Below are 21,325 nucleotides of genomic sequence, written 5' to 3' on the forward strand. Positions count from 1 at the left end.
CAATTTCAGTACTGCTTTATAAACTTTAATAAATGTATCAATATCTTCAACTGCAAAGTTGGTATAATCTTCTCTGATCTCTATCTGAATTAGAATCAGAAAGCTGGGTTACGACAATGAAATGCACATCTGATTCCACTGAAGATCCTGAATCTCTCAGCAAATAATCTCTGGAACCTGATGACATTCACGCATATAGCTGCATGTTAGAGGATTGCAGATTAGCGGCTTTGACGCGGTATCAATGTTTTTTGCACTGCTGACTGGAACCATACTAGGAGATTCTGGATTTGAATGGGATCATCTTCCATAGCTATGTATTTAATACATACATGCACTTCATACTTTCTTCTAATACTTTTCTGGCAGTAGTTGGTCACAAATTGAACTACAAGATATTTGGCCTTGGATATGTTTTTCTTGGGATTTCTAACCCTTGTGCAAAGTTCCGGAGCAGTCTCCTGGATTCTGAGAACTAGAAATGCCTGCAGAAAATACACAAATATATCTGAAAGATCCTAAATATAAATAGACTGCAAACAAGCATGAAAGAAACCAATCAGTACTAGCCCCAAGACAATTATACACCTGAGCCTCTTAAATTTCAATACTTCCCATCTGGTCTGTTACCATATTACATTGTGATCACATACTGTTTGCATCCGAATACAAAACAGAATAGGAAAAAAATTTGTATGCATCAACTTGCACACTGTTGCGCCTTGATGGCGTCAGAAAACCGTGCGTCATGAAAGACAATATACCGCCTTAATTCTGCTGTATATCTGCATTGTCGCCAACCCAGAGCAATTTGCCCCCCCGGGAAAGAACGGTTTCACAGACCATTGCTAGACTGTGGAGGAGGTCCAGAGTCACTACATAGCCCAGCTAGTAGGCCTCAAAGTGAAAAGGTAAGCAGCATGCCTTATGAGCTGGTCGTACAAGATGTGCTGATAGCTTGGGAGCAAGGACCTAGAAAGCGCCCACTCCCCAATTAACCAACCTACCACGATGGTTACCATGTAGCTCAGAAACCCCTTAAGAAAGTCTCTTAAAAACAATAAAATATGACAATGCTACCACTAGGCAGGACATGGAGTGCGGGAGATGGGGGGCGGTCTGGATGGGGGAGGGGGCACCTTTTGTACATGCAGTTTTTCCTGCAATATCATAAGAGGAAGTGGAGTGTAGCTACCCACTACTGCACTGCTTGATGGTCTGGAATGAAATGCCAATTCCCTCAACCCCCCCTCCCCCCCGAATTAAGTGTTCAGCCTTTTCATAACGAAGAACATAATTTAGCCCTACTACCAAAATTCTGATCCATTGCAGAGATCAACATATCTATGAATGTCAAAATAGAGTTAATATTGGTCACTTAATAGGCCCAAAATTTTAATTAAATGTAATAATCCGTCTTCCCCAAGTAACTCACTAAAGTTGCTGTTCTTTTTCTGAAGTCTTACAACTGTGCATATAATATCACTACAATATACAAGGCCAGCTGAACTGTTATTCATGTTTGCATTAGGTCACCGCGTCTTAACATTTTCTACATAGTTAATTGTACATTCAGGCTAATCCAGTGTCAAAAAGAATATACATACCTGTACATATTTTACAATTTAAATCAAAGAGATGATTTTTATGCTGAGCTGTTGTGTCTGATGTGAATTCAGCAGGTTCATCTTTATCTTTTTGAATTTCTTCCTCCTTTTCTACTGGTTTAACAACCGATTCCTGGAAATGTATAAGAGATATTTATTAGATCAACAAAAATATTTATTAATTCTCTCTCCCAACAAAAATTGTGAAGAAACCACTTAAATATAACATTTACACAAACCATATTTATATACCAGCAAAAGATTACATAACCCTTATACAGAAAACCAGTTAACACCAAAAAGTATTGTCCGTAACCATTAATTTAATATATAAAGCAGTTGTAGATGTATGTAGAGTGGTTAAGCGCTATGGATCTATTGTGCACACGGTACCCCAATTGAAATCTTAAATGATAACCTTTTCCTGTCCCAATGCATACTGGAACGGTATGGGCCCAGAAACGCCATAGGCCCTTAGGTGCACTAATAACTTGCCAGGTATGTAATTGGCTCTTGCTCTTTTTCTAGGAGCAAATCGCATGAAACAGAAGTGGTGGTGCTTCGGTGGCATTCTGATGCCACCAGGCCCCTGGCACTGTGAAGGTTATGTATGAAATACTTATGTACTCACCTCAGTATCCATGGCTTCTGGTTCTTCCATAGGGGCTTCACTTTCAATTTCAATTTCCCCTTTGTGAGTAATTTTGGTGATTGGCCTCCGTTCAACTTCCCGCTGTTCCTTTTCAATCATTTCAATGGTCTATAAAGAAGCATTAACAGTACATAACTTTGCGGAACAGTTAAAGAATAAAATCAAAGATGTACTGTAGAAGCGCAAAACAACCTACTATGATGTAGTAGATGTAATAAATAAATGCCTTTTAAAAACGCCGATTCAATCACAAACTTAAGTAAAATAAGGTGCCGACAAATGTACTCAGCTGTGAGAAACTCAGACTGCATGCACTTTTTTTTGCATTTGTTACGTCACCAGCGTTGGCACCAAGCCCTGCACCACATCACCACGTTGTCTCGCACGGTTGCCTTTCAGGTGTCTCACTGTAGCATCAATCCTGTTTTGTGAGAATAACCCACTCAATCAGGAGATGTCTCACACTGCAGCTACTCGATCACTCATTTATATAATGCATTAATGAATTTCATGACTTAATTACATGAAATATTTTGAATATATAAAGCAATTAATCATCCATATAAACCTCAATTATAAAACATCATCTCTTTCCAACAAAGTTCCAGAACAAAGAATTTACATTAAAATAGAACTATTTTTATACCTTTGTTTTACTTACATTTGTTAGTGCATTTTTAATAGGAATGTATTTCATAAATGTACCGTACTATATACTAGGTTCTTTTGTGCTTATAGCTCTATATAAGTTTGTTGTAATGACTGGAGAAACGGCCTTTCAAGCTGCACCAACTGAAGGGGAAAAAAAAAAAAAAAAAAAACGGACTGAAACTATATACAATACTTGGACTTTGCATCCCTCCTGCTCCCCTCTTTTTTTTTTTTTTTTTTTTCATATTTCTTATTTGGGATCTTCAGTGGTGTGCACAGAAATAGTTTGTCTCTTCTTCAATTAAAGATTGAGCAGCTCAAAATGAAAATTAGGATGTGAAAAAAAGAAAGACAGAGAGTGTACTATATATTGAAAAGATAACTTCTCTAAAGGTGCTTGATGGCCAAAATGACCCACTGTTACTTAAGTTTGAAGGGGAACATTTGAGCAAATAAATATTAAGGTTACTTCTATTGTCTTAGCGATATAGATTTTCCTATACTTTTTAATTACTCAGTTTTTAACATTTATATTATATATAACCACCAAACATTAATGTTGCTGTGTTATCTGTTTTCAAAGATTTTCACTAAAAAGTTCTCAACTTCCAAACCAGCAACATGTAAATTCAAATGAATTTGCAATGATAGGAATATTGTAATAGTAGCAATCATAAAGCCAATAAAGTTTAAAAAGTTAAATTAAATGTTATAATGTAGCAGTAATTCTAAAGAAAAACATTGTACTCCAATACACTGTATTGCTGTATTGGAATTTTTGTTGTGACCCAAAATATATAGGCTGAGCAGTGGTCTTGACCCTCAAAAGCCACCCATAACACTTGAGTGACATACAATACAATATGGCGTTACATTTCAGTCATGTCAGAGAACTATAGTGCCCAATACAGCTACCACAAGAGTACACCTAGCTCATTCAGGTTCACTGGTTAAAACGTTTAAAAATAAACAAAAAAAAACCTGTCTAATGGAAAAAAATTATATATAAACCACCAACAAAATCAATAAAGTAATTGCAATATATTACATGTCTGTTTTCCCTTTGTCTCCATGCTGCTAGTTCTCTAGAGGCCAACTCCTCTGGGCTCATTTTGATGAGATGTTCAGGAGTGATTTCTCCTTTCAATACTCTCTTGTACAATATCTGGAAAACAGGAGAATTGAAAATCATTCCCTTTGTATTGGTAACAAACAAATCAGATACTGAAGCAGTTGCCCTGAGTATTCCCCAGACTCACAAAGTAAATAAATGACAGATGGCATTATTAATAAAGAACTTACATTGTTTTTGGGATCCTTCAGATTGAACATTAAGCTTCTGTATTTGTTCTTATACTTCGAATCGGTGTCCCGATAAAATGAAAATAACTCTTTTTCAATCCTGGCTGCAACTTTTGCAGCCCTTTCCTCCGGAATCTTTGAACTTGATTCTGAAAGCCTAATGAAAAGACACCTCCTCATTTTAAGATTGGGTACCTACATAAGGATTTGGAAATTTCAGCTACACGTTTCTTGGGAACATCCTTAGCCCACGTCCATACTCCCCGCAACTGCGTAGCGCGAACAAAAGGCCATATCTCTATGATGCAGGCCATAGAGCGCACAACAGCGTGTAATGAAGCGCAACGGAATTCGCGATTTGAGACATTTTATTTTGTCGCGCACAGCCGGGTCGCGTGACGTCACAGCAAGGCCTCAGACACGCCTCCCCATCCCAAAGTTCACGGATTGCCTCTGGGGCAGGCGTTCGCGACGCCACGCGCTCCTACTATATTTGCAGCCTTAACAATAAATATTTTTTTAATACAGAGGTCTCACTCAGTTTGTTAGCACTTAGCATAAATAATACATTTAGTTTGCTCATGTATAATCGCTTAAAAAATAATGTACACCATTCGTTTGAGCTAATAGTCATCTTTAAATCGTTAAGTAATTTGTCATTATTAGAGCACTTTAAACCTACTGATCAGATTTCCAATGTAATATGCTGTTCAGAAAGGGGACAGATTTGTATTGCTGCATGATAAACATAAGTATTAATGAGTTGCAATGCACTTCAGGATTTTTCTTCATCATAGCAGACATCACAGATAAAAATTACAATTTGTTTTTTAGATTGTTTTTTTAATTTATTTTTTTAAACACGAACACACGTTAAGCATTTATCAGTTTAAGAAAACAAAACAGTAAGAAGCTCAAATGAACATACCTTTTAACTAGAATATCTTTTAGAGAGTGACGGACACTTTGTCTGATCTGATCAACAGATGGCTTGGGAGCAGGAGGAATTGGAGGGTGCAGATTATGTGACGCCCCTTTCTTTTCCAGTTTCTTCTTTTTATTCTCTTGCTTCTCATTTAAACCTATATCAACAAGTACACATCACTCAGACATGACCATTATTCTGCTATTCTTCTGTTTTTAAGAAATATAGACAGGAGTAATTTATTCATTTCATAAAATAGTAGTTGAGGCTGAAAAGAGACAAGTGCATCAAGTTCAACCTAGTAATAGTGGATAAAAGTAAGCTGCAATGAGTCACTTGCCTGGCACTTTAGAAGTGCTGGCTCCATATATGTTGATACCCAGAAGGGGGGAGGGGAGAAGAGGAGGATTATGCTCCTGAGCAATCCAAGATTCCTGCTGTCCACAGGCGTGGGTGAGTGAGGGAGCCCAGGGGAGATGTGGCAGGCAATGGACATGACAGCCTCCAAAATGAGGTACTGTGACCACAGGGGAGCTACTATATGAGCCAAACAAAATAACTATCTGGCCGTACACTAGCAGCACTAACCAAAACTGCCCTAAAGCAAACTAAAACAAAATAGAAGTGCAAGGCAGCAACAGAACTGTAGAGAAATCCCACTACAAAAAAATAAATAAAAATAATAATAAAAAATTCTCCGACGACCGCACAAAGAGCCAAAGCACAGAGACTACAAAATATGCATATAGAAGACCTGGATAATCGATGGAGACGCTTTAACATTAGAGTCATGGGTATGCCTGAAACGGTGGAACCCCAAGAGTTGGTCCCATATCTGCAAAAATGATTCTCCCATGTGACTGATGAATCGCAGAAACGGATCTGAAAGATGGACAGGGCACACAGAGCGCTTAGACCCAGACCATCAGATCCCCCAAGAGACACGGTCATAAAAATGCAGGACTTTAGAGATAAGGAGGTAATTATGCAGAAGGCCAGAAGCAATAATAATATAGAATATGAGGGGGCCAGATCCAGCAGTATAATAACCAACCCACACAAACCCTGCAGCAACGCAGAGAAATTCACCTTCAAAAAGCCAACGTGATACAAATGGGAATTCCCTACCAAACTGATTGTCATACAACAAGGGCAAGTTTCCGTTCTCGGATACGTAAAAAAAGTCATTAACTTTTTTGAAAGACTCAATATTCCAGGACCCAAAGCAAGTAGAAAACCGCAGGACTCCACTACTCCAGGAACCCTTCGGCCCACCCAGAGCGGAGTGGGCAACAATGGGTAGACGCGGAAGTAAAACAACACAAATACCAACGATAGCAGCGGTCAACAGAATAGAGACAGGAGGAAACCACAGGATGAAACATAGATCACGGAATAAAGAAGCGTAATTATTATAAACATAAACAAAGTGTTTGAAATAATTGAGACTATTGACTATGTACTTTTATGGTGTGCTGTTAGAGCATAGATCTGAATCACACAATGCAATGGATAACCGCTGACGGGACTATAAGCTACAAAGTGGCTGTCGTCGCAAGAGGATAAGACAAGATGTAATCATATTTGACAGTTCAAAGGTTTAATAAGGGTTTTTTGTGTTGATAATCAGTTCTGGTTAAAGTTAGATATACTATAGGGATGATTGTGTTCTCTAGACTGGTTTATAAAGAGACCTATGGTAGAGCTGTGATATAACAGATGTACTATAGATAAGACACAAGTAAAATGTATTGCCATTAAGTTTAAGTGATAAGGTAGGATATTATGTACGGGAAAAAAAAGGGCGAACTAACATGAACGCAATGAGAAAAATAAAAAATAAAAAAGAGATTAGATTGATTGTTTTTTTCTCCCCCCTCCTCTCCTCCCCCCATCACTTCCTTTCCTCCTACGCCCCCCCCCCCCCATGTGTAACAGGAACAGGGTTGGCTGGACCGTCCTGGCCTGTACAAAATGGTGTCTCTCCCCCATATACCCCCTTATATTGCCACAACAGGACTGGTGTGGGCATGTGGCGGTGATCTGAGTAACAGTAACAGAGACACCCATTTCAAGAGAGTAGGTCGGGAGGTTTGGAGAAATGGGGGATCAAGAAACTGATCCCAATTCTTGGTTAATTTTGCACTTGTATGTGTGTATGTTTTTATGTATTTTTTTATTGTTTTTTTCCTATAACAAGTCAAATGCTGCAGACAGAAAGTATCCAAAGTTTTAATTGGCAGGGGATGTTCGAGGAAATGGTAACACTAAAGAAGGTAGAGATTGGAGTAAGAAAGTAGTAAAATAGTAAGGTTGGTTCCTATCTATCAACTATGAACCCAAACACCACAACAAACATGACATATAGGATAGGCACTTTGAATGTAAAAGGACTAAACTCACCGGTGAAAAGAAGATGGGCCCTTGAAGACATAAAGATGAATGATGTAAGAGATAAAGAACCGAGAATGATCAACAAACATTATACAACATTTCTATGGCTCATCAAGAAAAATGAGGTGGGAATTCTGATTAGAAAAATGTTGTGCTGCAGGATATCACCACGAAGAAAGATATAGAAGGTAGATACATTATGATCAAAGGGAAGATAAAGGGGAAGAAGATCACTCTAGCAAACATATTACGCCCCCCACACTGGACTGGGAGACTTTTTAGAAAAAGTACCATCAATAAGCAATGTATTTAGAGAAGGAGCTCTCTATCTGGGCGGTGATTTTAACGTGGTGCTTAATCCGGTATTAGACACCACCAAAGGATATACAAAAGTGAGCAAAAAACTGACATTTATAAACAAAATATTGGACCAGCAGGCATTGGTTGATGCCTGGAGAGTTTTATATCCGTCAGGAAAGGATTATACATATTACTCACACCGACATGATAGCTACTCTAGGATAGATTATCTTTTTATAGATCAAAACTAATGTGAGTAAAATACGGAAAATCAATATTGGCAATATTACGTGGTCAGATCACGCACCAGTAATTTTAGATTTGGATGTGGGTTCTACACAGAAAGGTGAATGGACATGGAGACTGAATGAGTCCTTACTGAAAAATAGTAATGTAGTTTTAGTAATTGAAGACGCTCTTAAAAATTACTTGCAGAAAATAATGTAGGAAATATATTTCCGGCAATATTGTGAGAGGCTCATAAAAGTGTTATAAGGGGTGTGTTTATTCAACAAGCCTCCCCCAGGAAAAGAATACGAGAATTTTTTTTTTTTTTTAACTAAGCAAATTAATCCAAGCCCTTGAGATAAAAACATAAGAGGGCAACAGATAAGGAGATATTAGCAGAACTAATAACAGCCAGAGAAAATTTTAATTTGTTAGCAACCCAAAAAATAGAAAACTCACTGACTTGGCTTAAGAAGAATTATTATAAGAAAGGTAATAAGATGGATGGGCTGTTAGCCAACCAGTTAAAGCAGAAACAGAGTCAATATAATATTAGTAAAATTCAGAAACAAGATGTAGTAGTGTCACAGGATCCAAAAGCTATCAAAGAGGACTGCAGGCTATTTTACGAGAAATTATGTAACAGAGAACCCATGCAAAATAGGAAAAGGGAGCATATAGGAGGAGGAAATAGAAACATTTCTGAAAGATATTCAAACTAAAACAAATCACATCCGAGGCGAGAGTTAAACTTGATGCGGTTATAACTTATAACATGGGATGAGATAGAAAAAGTAATAAAAGATCTGCCCAATGGTAAAAGTCCAGGTCCTTTTGGACTGCCACATACATACTATACAACATTTGCTAACTCTGATAGTATACATTGAGGGTATGTTTAACACATTGAGAGATACAGGAAACCTGTCCCAGAATATGTCAGAAGTTCATATAACAGTTATCCCTAAACCAGGCAAGGACAAATTGAATTGTGTAAGTTATCGGCCACTATTGCTGATAAATGTAGATGTCACAATTCTCGCCAAAATATTAGCTAACAGACATAATGAATATCTACCGGAATTAGTAAAGAGGGATCAAACCGGATTTATACCAAAAAGGGAAGCCAAAGATAACACGAGTTATAAATATACTGAACCAGATTAATAAAAAACACAGACCCCAGCTATGATATTGTCTATAGATGCGGAGAAGGCATTTGATAGACTGCAATGGAATTTTATGTTTAAAATGCAGGAGTGTATAGGAACGGGGGATATGTTTAGACAGTACTGATGCAGCCACGAGTATCCGAACACTTGCCTGGGAAAATTTGGGGCAATACCCCAGTAATGCTACAACATTTTTGTGACATTTCTGCAGACAGATTAAAGGCCCATCGGATTAACACAGCATGGGTCCCTGGCAGTCTCATTATCTAATTTTAAAATCAATTTAAAATAAACAGAGGCTCTTAATATAAGTCTTCCAGCAGAGTTGGCGGCCCAAGTAAAAGAAAACTTCCCTTTCGAGTGGAAGAACAGAAGTATCAAATATTTAGGTACAAATATAACGCCAAAAGTAGAGGATTTGTTCCAGGTCAATTATAAAAATAATAGAAAACGATTTAAAGAGGTAGAATAAGAATATTATCTCCTGGATAGGTAGAGTTAATTGTATTAAAATGAATATACTGCCGAGACTTGTGCATTTGTTCCAGACTATCCCCGTGAAAGTTTCCAAGCAGTATATTGTTATGCTCCAAAGTAAAATGAATACATTTATTTGGGAACTTAAACCAAGGACCAATATTAAAACACTACAAAGGCGAGAGGCGCATGCGCGACGGCCACTTGTATGGATGTCTAAGTAGTTAGCTCCGTGCCGCGCTTACAGTAAACAATATAAAAAACACCCCGAAAATAAAGAATTACTTCTAAAACAGCTAAAAAGCACTAAATAAACATACAGGGATGGCCCTGAAAAAACCAGCAAGCCAGAAGAAACAAAAACTGGCGGATGTCAGAAACTACTTTGGTGGAGCAGGATCGGGCGGCATGGCAGAGGAAATGGCGCCGGCTTCAAACCCAGACACTGACACTGAACAAGAAGGAGAGGAGGAGGGGGTCAGCAATCAATCTCTTTTACCTGTGCAGAGATGTGATTTTGAGAGACTGTACAATGATTTAAAGTTCCTCTTGCAGGCTGAGATTAAGGAAGTTAAGAAAGAGGTCAGTAAGCTGGGGACAAGAACGGACGATCTGGAGAACAAAGTAGATCAAACTATAAAGGTGGTAAAGAAGACAGAGAAGAGGTCGGGAGACATATAGCGGCAGATTGATGAGCTGAAAGAATGCCAGGAGGATGCGGAGAACCGCGAACGGCGGAATAACATCTGAATAAGAGGGGTCTCTGAGGAGGTGGGAGACTGTGAAGAGTTCGTCGCGCGCTGGCTGGAATCCCTGCTGCCAGAATATAATAAGGAAGCTCTGGCCATGGACCGCTGCCATATAGCTCTCCGCTCCCGGCCTATGCAAACCAAGCAGCCCCGGGACATTATCATCCGGCTGCACTACTATACCACCAGGGAGGCAGTATTACGACAAACAAGGGCCCTACCAACGGTGGAGTTCGAAGGCCGCAAAATGCTGATCTTCCAAAATCTGTCCCGTTACACTAATCAGGCGCCGTAGCCTACTACCGATTACAAAGGCCCTGCGGGACCAAAACGTAAGGTACAGATGGACCTTCCCGTTTGGTCTGATGGTGGCGAGGAACGGGAGGCCCATCACAATGAAAGACCCAGCGGAGGGGCCGGCCTTTCTGGTCAAGTTGGGCCTGAAGGGTGCCCCAGCAAGGGACGCAGAGGCGGAGAAGGCATTGGAGCCCGAATGGAGCGGAGGTGCAGGCACACCCAAAACTAAAGGAGGCAAGAAGTGAAGGACTAACATAGCCGCACTGGCGGTGCTCACAGTTATTAAAAGTTGTTCAGTTTAACAAAAAAGTTGCTTCGCCTGTTGTGTCTATGGGTTTGCCGGAGCGAGAAGAAAAGTAACTTGCAAGGCCCCTGCAAATGGGTTACAGTGGAAATGCAGCTCACAAACGAGCCGCGAAGAATTCCAACGGATCAACGGGTTCGGTGACAGTCCCTGTGAAAAAATAGGTCAAACTTAACTTTGCTCTCCGTTTTGGACGATGGAGGAAGATGGCGGACGAGATGGCGCCTCACTGCAACCAGCTTGAGCCGCAGAACCCGGAAGAGGTGAAAAGGCGGGAGGAGAGCGCGCGCTCCAGCCTCCTCGCGGCAGAAGCAGGTCCAAAATGGCGGATGGCGGAAACCGGAAGTCGTCTTAACCGGTGGACAAACGGGGGGACGCCATCTTGGATGGGGCAGACTTGGTCATCGGCACACAGGGACGCATCAGAGGGCGACGCCGAGGAACAGAAAGCCCCCTACAGGCGGCAAAAAAGCTGCCGGGCAAAGAGAAAGATGCGGCAAAGGGAAGATAAGCGGATAGGTGGGGGAGAAAGAGGGACAGAAGGGTAAGGCAGGAGGAAAGAAAGATGAAAGGGCGGGAAGGGGGAACAGAACAGTAAGAGGTGGGACAGGAGACTATGAGGCGTGAGGTAAGATGAAGAGGGGGAGGAAGGGAGGATAGAGTGAATGAGAGGGGGTAGGGGACAGAAAGGAGATAGAGGGGAGCCTGGAGTGGGGTACGTAGGGGGAGGCGGGAGGCGACACATTTAATAAAACACCAGAAGAAGCTTGGAAAGTAAGCTTTCGGCAGATAACAGGGCGCATGAGGCAGCAAGTTTCTCGAAAGTTAATACAGGCAAGTCGAGGCGAATAAAGTTTAGCTTACAAAATTAGTAGGGTGAAAATAGAGCGCCGAATTGGAGTAGTGGAAGAGACACATACCCCGGGGATGGCATGGGTCTCAATCGGGGCCTGGGGTGGAGGGACCCCCTGGATCCCGATGAAGTCCTTTGGGGGATAAACGAGGGTTGTGGGCAGGGCACCACGAGAGTCGTCACCCTAAAGGCGCTGGACTTAGCTACAGGACGGGGAGGCCCTGTAACCGACGACAAGTTATCAATTTTTTTCATGTATATATATTCATGTTTTGTTTTCTCCTTTGTTTTCCCTACCGGTTTTTCCTCCTGTGTCACACCCCGCCTCTCACTCTGGCGCCAATATACGCACCTTGTGAGCCGGCTTCAGAGTTTTTTTCCCTTTTTTTCCGGAAATTACGTAAGGAAGCAAAGGGAAACATGATTGTAGCAGGGGACCTAAACAGGACGTTAAACCCAAACTTAGACCGGTGTACAGCATCTAACCTACCCCTCAGACAGGACATACTAAACATAACCCAAGGATTACGAGACTGCCAGCTAGTGGATATATGGAGAGAGCAACATCAAACGGTTAAAGACTTCACCTTTTTCTCCCACCCCCATAACCGCTACAGTCGGATAGATTACTTCCTTGTATCCAATAGACTGGTCCCAGTGGTCTCCCACACGGGGATACACGACATTTCGTGGTCTGACCACGCACCAATAGAGCTGCGGTGCACACTAAATTTGCTAGACAGACCTGGAGCGGGCTGGAGATTAAATGAGCTGTTATTAAAAATCCCGACCATTGAGAGGGAGGTAGGAGAGAAGATCAAGGAGTACTTCTCAGAGAACGAGGGTAGTGTGTCATCACACTCCACGTTGCGGGAGGCTCATAAGGCTACCCTCAGGGGGTCTCTCAAGTGTCTAGCTGCTAGACGCAGGAGAGAGCAAAAGAGTCAGACAAAGGAGCTGCAGGAGAAATTGGCATCCCTCACAGCAATACATAAAACCCTCAAACGAGACTCTACCCTGAAAGAAATATCAGATATCAAACATCAGTTAAACATACGACTAGCCTCCCAGGCTAAAAAGGAGCTGAGCTGGACTAAACTCAGGTTTTTCGAGAACGCGAACAAGCCGGACACCCTCCTGGCCAATAAACTTAGAAACCTAATACCAAACTACCAGATTCAATCTATTCGCATGCAGGGGGGGGGGGGGGGGGGGACTTACCTCGAATCCTAAGCGGATCGTAGAGGAATTTAAATCCTACTATGAGGTGCTCTACGACGGAGGTAAGGTCACACACAATCAAAAAACGAGGGACAATCTGCGGGAAATCATAAAAGGGGTGAAATTGCTGACATTGAGCAGGGCGGGAGAGGCCTTACAGAAAGACTTCTCTGTAGAAGAGTTAACGGAAGTTGTAAAGTCCCTTAAGCCAGCCAAGGCACCCGGTCCAGATGGCTTCTCAAACCTATATTATAAAAAATATCTGAAAATACTAGCCCCGCATATGTTAAAACTCTTTAATTCGGTCTTGCTAGGGGCCTCGTTCCCAGCACAAATGCTTCAGGCGTCTATCTCCCTGATCCATAAACCTGGAAAGGACCCGGCAGACTGTAAGAGCTACCGGCCCATCTCTTTAATCAATACCGACATAAAAAATTTCTCCAAGCTTATAGCTAATAGAGTGGGTAACGTCCTCCCCAGGTTAATTCATCCAGATCAGGTAGGGTTCATCGGAGGAAGGCAAGCAGCAGACAATACCAGATGAATAATTGATTTGATTGATTTGGCGCAAAAACAAAATATTCCGTCAATGGTATTAAGTCTGGATGCGGAAAAAGCCTTCGATAGGATCGATTGGCACTATTTGAGGGGGACACTGGAGGCATTTGGCTTTGAGGGACGTCTTTTGGGAGCCATTATGGCAATATACGAGGGGCCAACGGCGAGGGTGCGGCATCAGGGTTTCTCATCAGATCAATTCCAAATCCACAGTGGCACGAAACAAGGTTGCCCGCTGTCCCCCTTGCTGTTCGCCCTTTGTATTGAACCCTTGGCGGCACATTTGAGATTATGCCCGGATGTATCGGGAATATCATTAAAAGAGCAGACACACAAAGTGGCCCTGAATGCGGATGATGTGATCCTGACATTGTCCAACCCTCTGACCTCCCTGCCCAATGTTTTTGCAATCCTTGGGAACTTTAATCAAATTTCAGGGTTTAAAATTAATCAGGCCAAGTCGGAAGCCCTCAACATAAATTTATCTAAACCAGTAGAAAAGCTAATTGGACTAAACTTTAACTTTAAATGGCAACCCTCCATGATCAAAAACCTAGGGGTGTATATAACAAAGGATTTCAAAACTTTATATAAGGCAAATTATCCCAAGTTGTTTAAGACTCTGAGAGAGGATCTCAGGAGATGGGCGGAGTATGGCATCTCTTGGATCGGAAAAATTCACAGTGTGATAATGAATCTCCTTCCAAAGGTGTTATACCTTTTCCAGGCTCTCCCGATCCCCCTGCTGAAAGACGATATCCTCTCGCTGCAGTCTAAGATAACGAAGTTTATCTGGAATAAAAAAGGTCCAAGAATAAAAAAAGACATCTTGAGGAGGCCGACCTCGAGAGGAGGGTTGGGGGTGCCTTGCTTGTTCGTCTATTACGAAGCAGCCCAATTGAGCCAAATTATTCAGTGGCATGCAGATCCGTCCCTTCGGAGATGGGTGGCATTGGAAAAAGAATGTTGCGCACCTATAGAGATGCGGAATCTAATTTGGTTACCCAAAAAAAGCTGGTCCAGAATTCGGACACCGCTGCAGGCCATTTCAAGCTCCTTGAAGATATGGGAGGCTACCAAATTCAGATGTTCTCTCAACATTAAACTCCTTAATGACACCTGTTTGGGGTAACCCCGACTTTGCTCCAGGTCTGGATAGTGCTCATTTCTCAAAGTGGATTTAGTCAGGGTATTTACGACTAAAAGATCTGGAGGGTAGACAATTTGTCAAAACCTTTGACCATATCAAAGAGGAAAAAAATATATCTAACGCTGAATTCTTTAGATACCTCCAGATCAGGGCATTCTATAACAAAGCCCCAATTCGGCCCCGCAGAACAAATTTTGAGCAGCTGTGTTCAAGAGGAACGGACACTAGGGGACTAACCTCTAGAATGTACAGGGAAGTGATCTGCCCCGAGACAGAGGACGAACCCAGACTTAGCTATATGAAACAGTGGGAAGCGGATTTGGGGGAGACAGAGGACGAAGACTGGGACAGGATCATGCAGGCAGCAGCCAAAAGCTCTATCTGTACCACGTTAAAGGAGAACGCATACAAAGTCCTGATGCGCTGGTACTATACCCCAATAAAATTGTCTAAATTTGTCAGAGGTTATTCACCGCTCTGTCCCAAGCAGTGCGGGGAAAGGGCTGACTTGCACCACATGCTGTGGTCTTGCACGAAGGTGGTTCCGATTTGGGCGGAAATTAGAGAGTGGTTGCAAAGGTTGATAGGTGTAGAGATCCCCTTGGACCCATGGTTGTTCTTGCTGGGCAGGCGGATCCATCCGGGGGCTATCGAACGCAACTCATAAATTGATAACACATTTTGCAACCGCCACCAGATGCGAGATTGCAGCATAGTGGAAGCAACCGGATATACCAATTTTACCCAAAATCAGGAATAGAATTTGGTTTGTTTGCCGGATGGAACAGTCGACAAGCTTGGTTAACGACACCGGCTCAAATTTTCTAAAAGTCTGGTCGCCTTGGCTGGCCCAGACAGACATTCCAGGGGTAGACGGTACCACAATTTTGACGGTACCACAATTTTGCAATGATAGTTAGAAATGCGTTCTCCGGTAACCAAATAGATCCACGACTACATAGCGACAGTAGGAACGAGAGGCACACGGGAGCCCAGAGATTCGGGGACACCCCTAGCAGTTGAGCCAAGGAATCACAATCCGCCAGAAATTATAAAGCCGCCAGGAAGACGGGAAAGGAGAGCTGCTGCCCCCCACCTATCGACGAGATCGCCCCCCCCCCGCATCCCCATCCCCCCTCGCCCTGATACCTTGAAATCACGTCCCCCTGTTTGTCCGGTTTGTCATGTTTGTTAGTTTCATTGTATTTGAAACAAGGAGTTGGTGTTTTTGCAAGAGCCAATGGATTATGTTACCATGTATGCACTTTATCACCGAATAAAATCAAAGTTCTAAAAAAAAAAAAAAAAAAACACTGCAAAGGCATAAATCACAAGGTGGACTTGGTCTGCCAAATATCAACAAGTATTATCTTGCTACACAAGTGAATGCTCTTTTTGAATGGTCTCACTGTACTAAAAACAAACTCTGGGTGAAAATTGAAAATAATTATTGCAAAGATATAGACACAAATAAGGCTCCATGGCTCAGGAAGATATAATCGCCCTAAAGGGCTTTACAAACACCCTACTATCGGTGCAGCACTATGTGCATGGGATGAAATATCCAAGGATGAGAGTATTTTCACGTTCCCATGCCCTCTCACTCCAATGTGTGAACCCTGACTTTCCCCCAGGGTTGGATCCCAGAATATTTCAAAAGTGGGGTCAAGCGGGGTTAGTTAGACTAGGAGATCTGATGGAAGTGGGAGAAATTAAATGTTTTTAACACTTTCAGGACCGGTTTAATTTTAAAAAAGGGGAGAGATGGCAATATATGCAAATTCTACATGATATGAACACACACAAAAAAAACCCGTTGAGGACGTTGAATCCTTTTGAAACATTGTTGGTTTTGCTGGATGCAGGTGGGCACAATATATCGTATATCTATAGAACATTATTGGAGATCAATACTGAATCTAAGCCAGGGTTTGTATTAGCTTGGGAAAAGGAGCTGGGTAGGGAATACTCTACACTCGAATGGACACAAATGTGGAGCAATGCTGGCTCTTCCTCGATATTATTAGAAAACGTATTTAAGAATGTATATGTGGTATTATACACCACAAAAATTGGAAGGCGGCTACCCAGGAACTTCTAATAAGTGCTGGAGAGGTTGTGAGGAGGTGGGAACAATGCTTCATATTTGGTGGAAGTGTAAGAAAATAAAGCGTTTTTTCGATATGATAGTGGAGCAGGATTGTAATATTACCAAGATTAGAATCCCTGAGTATTATATTGCTAAACAGAGAAGGTGTCAAATGGCACAGAATAAGGAATTTTTTATTAATACATATGCTAAATGCAGCAAGATGTGCTATCGCTGCCAACTGGAAAAAGCTGGAGGCACCCCATATGGAACGATGGAAATCGAGAATATGGGAGGTTATGAAGAAGGAACAATTAATTATCTTACATAACGACTGGCAAAAGATTACAATTCAAACTCCTCTGGCGGCCATGGTCAGAGTTCACTGGTAATAGAACACTATGAAAAGAGTTGAAAGAGGAACCATCTGTCATAGTAGGAATAATAGGCCCACTTTAGATGAATAAATAAGGGTTAAACCTGTTTCTAGATTTTACTTTAATCTAATCTGATTTGTTATTTATTTTTTGTTTTTTAATTTTTTATTTTTGCATTTTTACAATTTCTCAGTTATGTCAGGTTGCCTGTTTGTCTTGTGATTGTATTATTTATATTGTTTGGATGTTATTGTGTATTCTGTATTTTACTGTATAACTCACTCTGTATGCTACATGATTTAATGTAATATTGTCTACTCTTATGTTACAATTATGAGTAAGCGATGCAGAGTTCTGTAGTATCGTTTCTTAAATTGTTTTGAGATTAGTACAATTTTAGGTCTGAGTATTGCTGAGTATGGAGTGTAGAGTGTAAAACCGATATGTTTCTTGTTTTCAAGCTGTATTGTAGACAGGCATACCCCGGTTTAAGGACACTCACTTTAATTACACTCGCGAGTAAGTACATCTCGCTCAATAGGCAAACGGCAGCTCACGCATGCGCCTGTCAGCACGTCCTGAACAGCATTACTGACTCCCTACCTGTACTGAAGCTGTGCGCAAGCGGGGAGACTATAGAGCCTGTTACAAATGCGTTATTTATATCAGTTATGCACGTATATGATGATTGCAGTACAGTACATGCATCGATAAGTGGGGAAAAGGCAGTGCTTCACTTTAAGTACATTTTCGCTTTACATACATGCTCCGGTCCCATTGCGTACGTTAATGCGGGGTATGCCTGTATGTTAATTGTTATAAAAATGTGAACTATAAAGAATTTTTTTTTTTTTTTTTAAAAGAGACTTTTTTTTTTTTTTTTAAAATACAGGGTTGAAGCAAGGGGTCTACGGAGCTGAACCCCATGAATTTCAGCATCGGGGAGGACCTGCTTCCGGAGATACTTACCTCTGTAGGGGGTGCCAGTAACCACTCTGGGGTTCACTATATGTCTGCATTTCAAAGTTGTCGGGCCCTGTGGACCAAGAGGAAGCTGTGACGTTCTCAGATAGCTTCAATGGATGAGGAAGCTGAAAACTGCATAAAGCTGCAGGAGATACCGGCATCCCCTGCAGAGGGCGGTATCTTTGAAAGCAGTGAGTCCCGCGAGCTGAAATGAATGGGGTTCAGCTCTGGAGAACCCCTGCTTCAAACGTGTACTAAAAAAAATAAAAAAATGAAGAAAAAACCCCATAAAAAACGTCTGGAATTACCTCAAACCAGGATCAAGTGCTCAAGATACAACTACTATAGTTATATGATTGTATGTTAAGTAAAAATGCTTAGTAAAAGTAAAAGATGTTAACTATATTCCACAATGTTATTTTAGCATTCCAAGTTAAAGTTTCAAAACAGCATTGACCAGTAATATGCATTAGTCTACATAAATGGAAAGACACAAAGACAACACATTTTAAAATGTTTTTTTTTTCTTCGTCTTCTTAATCAAATCAAATCCTATTACCAATAGTTTTGGCTGTCTTTTCATCTTGGCATGGAACAGCTGTAGAATCTTTTGAAGCCTTTTCATGTTGCTCCTCAGAAACTCGATGGGATGCTGTAGCAGACGGCGGTGTGGTTTTCCAGCTAGATCCTACATGTTTTTTAATTTCTGGATCTTTGCTATCTGATGCATGTCTCCCATCTCCCGATTCCTGCAACCCAATAACAAATACTATTTTATATACTATAATCAAGAGAATACTGCAAAAACAAAAAAAGACAGGGTGCCTTAAGAGGAGTTTCTTCTAACAATAGAGTATCCAAACACCAAAAAGTGATATTACTTGTAGTCCAACCTTGGGTTCCAAGAGAAAAAACATGCAAAGAAAATATCAGACATTTTTTTTCACCAAGTGAAAATACAGATCATACCCAATCTCTACTTAAGTAAACAAGCCTTGCAAATATCCACTGCAAGTCATAGCAACCTACACAAACAAAATACAGGTAAACCCCGTTATAGCGCGACCCGTTATAACGCGGTTTTCACGTGGCTCCCGTTTTTTAAAAAAAAAATTTAAATTTAAATTCTTATTTTTTTAACTTTTTTTTGCTCACTGCACACACTCTCACTGCATTACTGCACACTCACAGGACACTACATACTCACAGGACACTGTACACACTGACTGCACACACTCACAGGACACTGCACACTGCACACACTCACAGGACACTGCACACACACTCACAGGACACTGCACAGCGCGCGCACACACAGGACACTGCACAGCGCGCGCATACACAGGACACTGCACAGCGCGCGCACACACAGGACACTGCACAGCGCGCGCACACACAGGACACTGCACAGCGCGCGCGCACACACACACACACACACACACACACACACACACACACACACACACACACACACACACACACACACACACACACACACACACACACACACACACACACACACACACACACACACACACACACACACACACACACACACACACACACACACACACACACACACACACACACACACACACACACACACACACACACACACACACACACACACACTGACCCCCCCACACACACAGGATAGAATGTCTGTGGTGTAGAGCAGGAGAAGCTATCAGGAACACAGACACACAGACACACAGACACACAGACACACAGACACACAGACACACAGACACACAGACACACAGACACACAGACACACAGACACACAGACACACAGACACACAGACACACAGACACACAGACACACAGACACACAGCTCTCTTCCTAGACAGGGCAGGCTCCCCCGGCGTCCCTGAAAAGTTTGCGAGTGAGAGCAGGAGAAGCTGCTGTGCGGGTGATCAGTGGACATGTGAGTAAAATTGCCATGGAGAGGAGGCTGCAGCCCTGAGCCTCGCACTCTCCAAGCACTGCCTGCAGCTCTCTGACTGCTGGGGAGGAGGGAGGAGGGAGGAGTAGCACAGTGCAGCACAGTGCGATGATGCGATCCCAGCTCTCCCCCCTCTGTAGACACGGAACCCCGGGCGCGGTGGCCATTTTTAAATTTGCTTAATTAATGTATTTATTTAATTAGCGCGACCCCGTTTGTAGCGCGGTCGGATCGGGTGGCCCCCGAGGACCGCGCTATAACGGGGTTTACCTGTACAATGTTTTAATAAACCTTATATGGAAACTATTACGATGGCCAATGTCATTGTTTATCTTTCATAGACAGCCTCCCCTGCTGGAGTTCTGCTCTGCTTCTTTATTTTATTCATGCAAATATAACTAGGAATTTACACACGGCAGGTGGTGTAGCATTTTGTTTTTTTCCCTAACACTCAAACCTGTGGCATTTCAAAAACTGTTGCATAACTAATAAAATTTCTAAATATTACATACAACAAAAAAAGTCACACCTTTGATTTGTGTTTTGTTTTTGGAGATGAAAAAAAATGGCAACCTCAGATGTGAAAAAATGCTTTGTCCCGCTCTACTTAACACACCAATAGAGTATCTTGATAGTTTATCCTCTAACCCAGGGGTGTGCAAAGTTTTTAACTTGGGCACCCTGCCTGCTTACCTCCCGGCTCGTGCCCCCCCTTCCTCTTCGGCGTCAAATGACATTGCGGGGTCATGGCAACGCGACGTCACGTGACCCTGCCGGGTCATTTAATGCTGGTCACCATGGCGACGCGTTGCCGAAGACAAGGTAGAAGCTGCTGCAGAGGCTTCACGCGGTAACCCCCTGGAAATTCACGTGCCCCCCACTTTGCGCACCCATGCTCTAACCATCCATTAAAAAATAAATAAATAAGGGAGTTGTTTTTGTAAACTAGTCCCCTTCATTTAAACTAAAAATAGCAATATATAATTGATGCCGTACAATTTTTTGGGAAATCACAGGGTTTCCATGGCAATTAAATGTTTTTAAAAGGGGTTTTACAATCTATACATAATCTAATTTGTAATAAATTTGTGTAACCTGTAAAGAGTT

General features: G+C 41.8%; 1 protein-coding gene across 5 annotated transcripts in view; it reads right to left on the reverse strand.

Annotated features, from left to right (window-relative positions):
- PHF3 (PHD finger protein 3) overlaps positions 1-21,325 on the reverse strand; it is a 79,503-nt gene that overhangs the window by 15,241 nt on the left and 42,937 nt on the right. For all 5 annotated transcript variants that reach the window (XM_075598100.1, XM_075598101.1, XM_075598099.1 and 2 more), the window contains 6 exons: positions 18,832-19,021; positions 5,141-5,294; positions 4,213-4,369; positions 3,959-4,075; positions 2,239-2,367; positions 1,608-1,740 (listed from right to left, as the gene is read on the reverse strand). In XM_075598100.1, coding sequence (XP_075454215.1) covers positions 1,608-1,740; positions 2,239-2,367; positions 3,959-4,075; positions 4,213-4,369; positions 5,141-5,294; positions 18,832-19,021 — 880 coding nt within the window. The remainder of the gene's footprint in view (positions 1-1,607; positions 1,741-2,238; positions 2,368-3,958; positions 4,076-4,212; positions 4,370-5,140; positions 5,295-18,831; positions 19,022-21,325) is intronic.

Source organism: Ascaphus truei, chromosome 4 (genome assembly GCF_040206685.1).
Source record: "Ascaphus truei isolate aAscTru1 chromosome 4, aAscTru1.hap1, whole genome shotgun sequence".
NCBI lineage: Eukaryota > Metazoa > Chordata > Amphibia > Anura > Ascaphidae > Ascaphus > Ascaphus truei.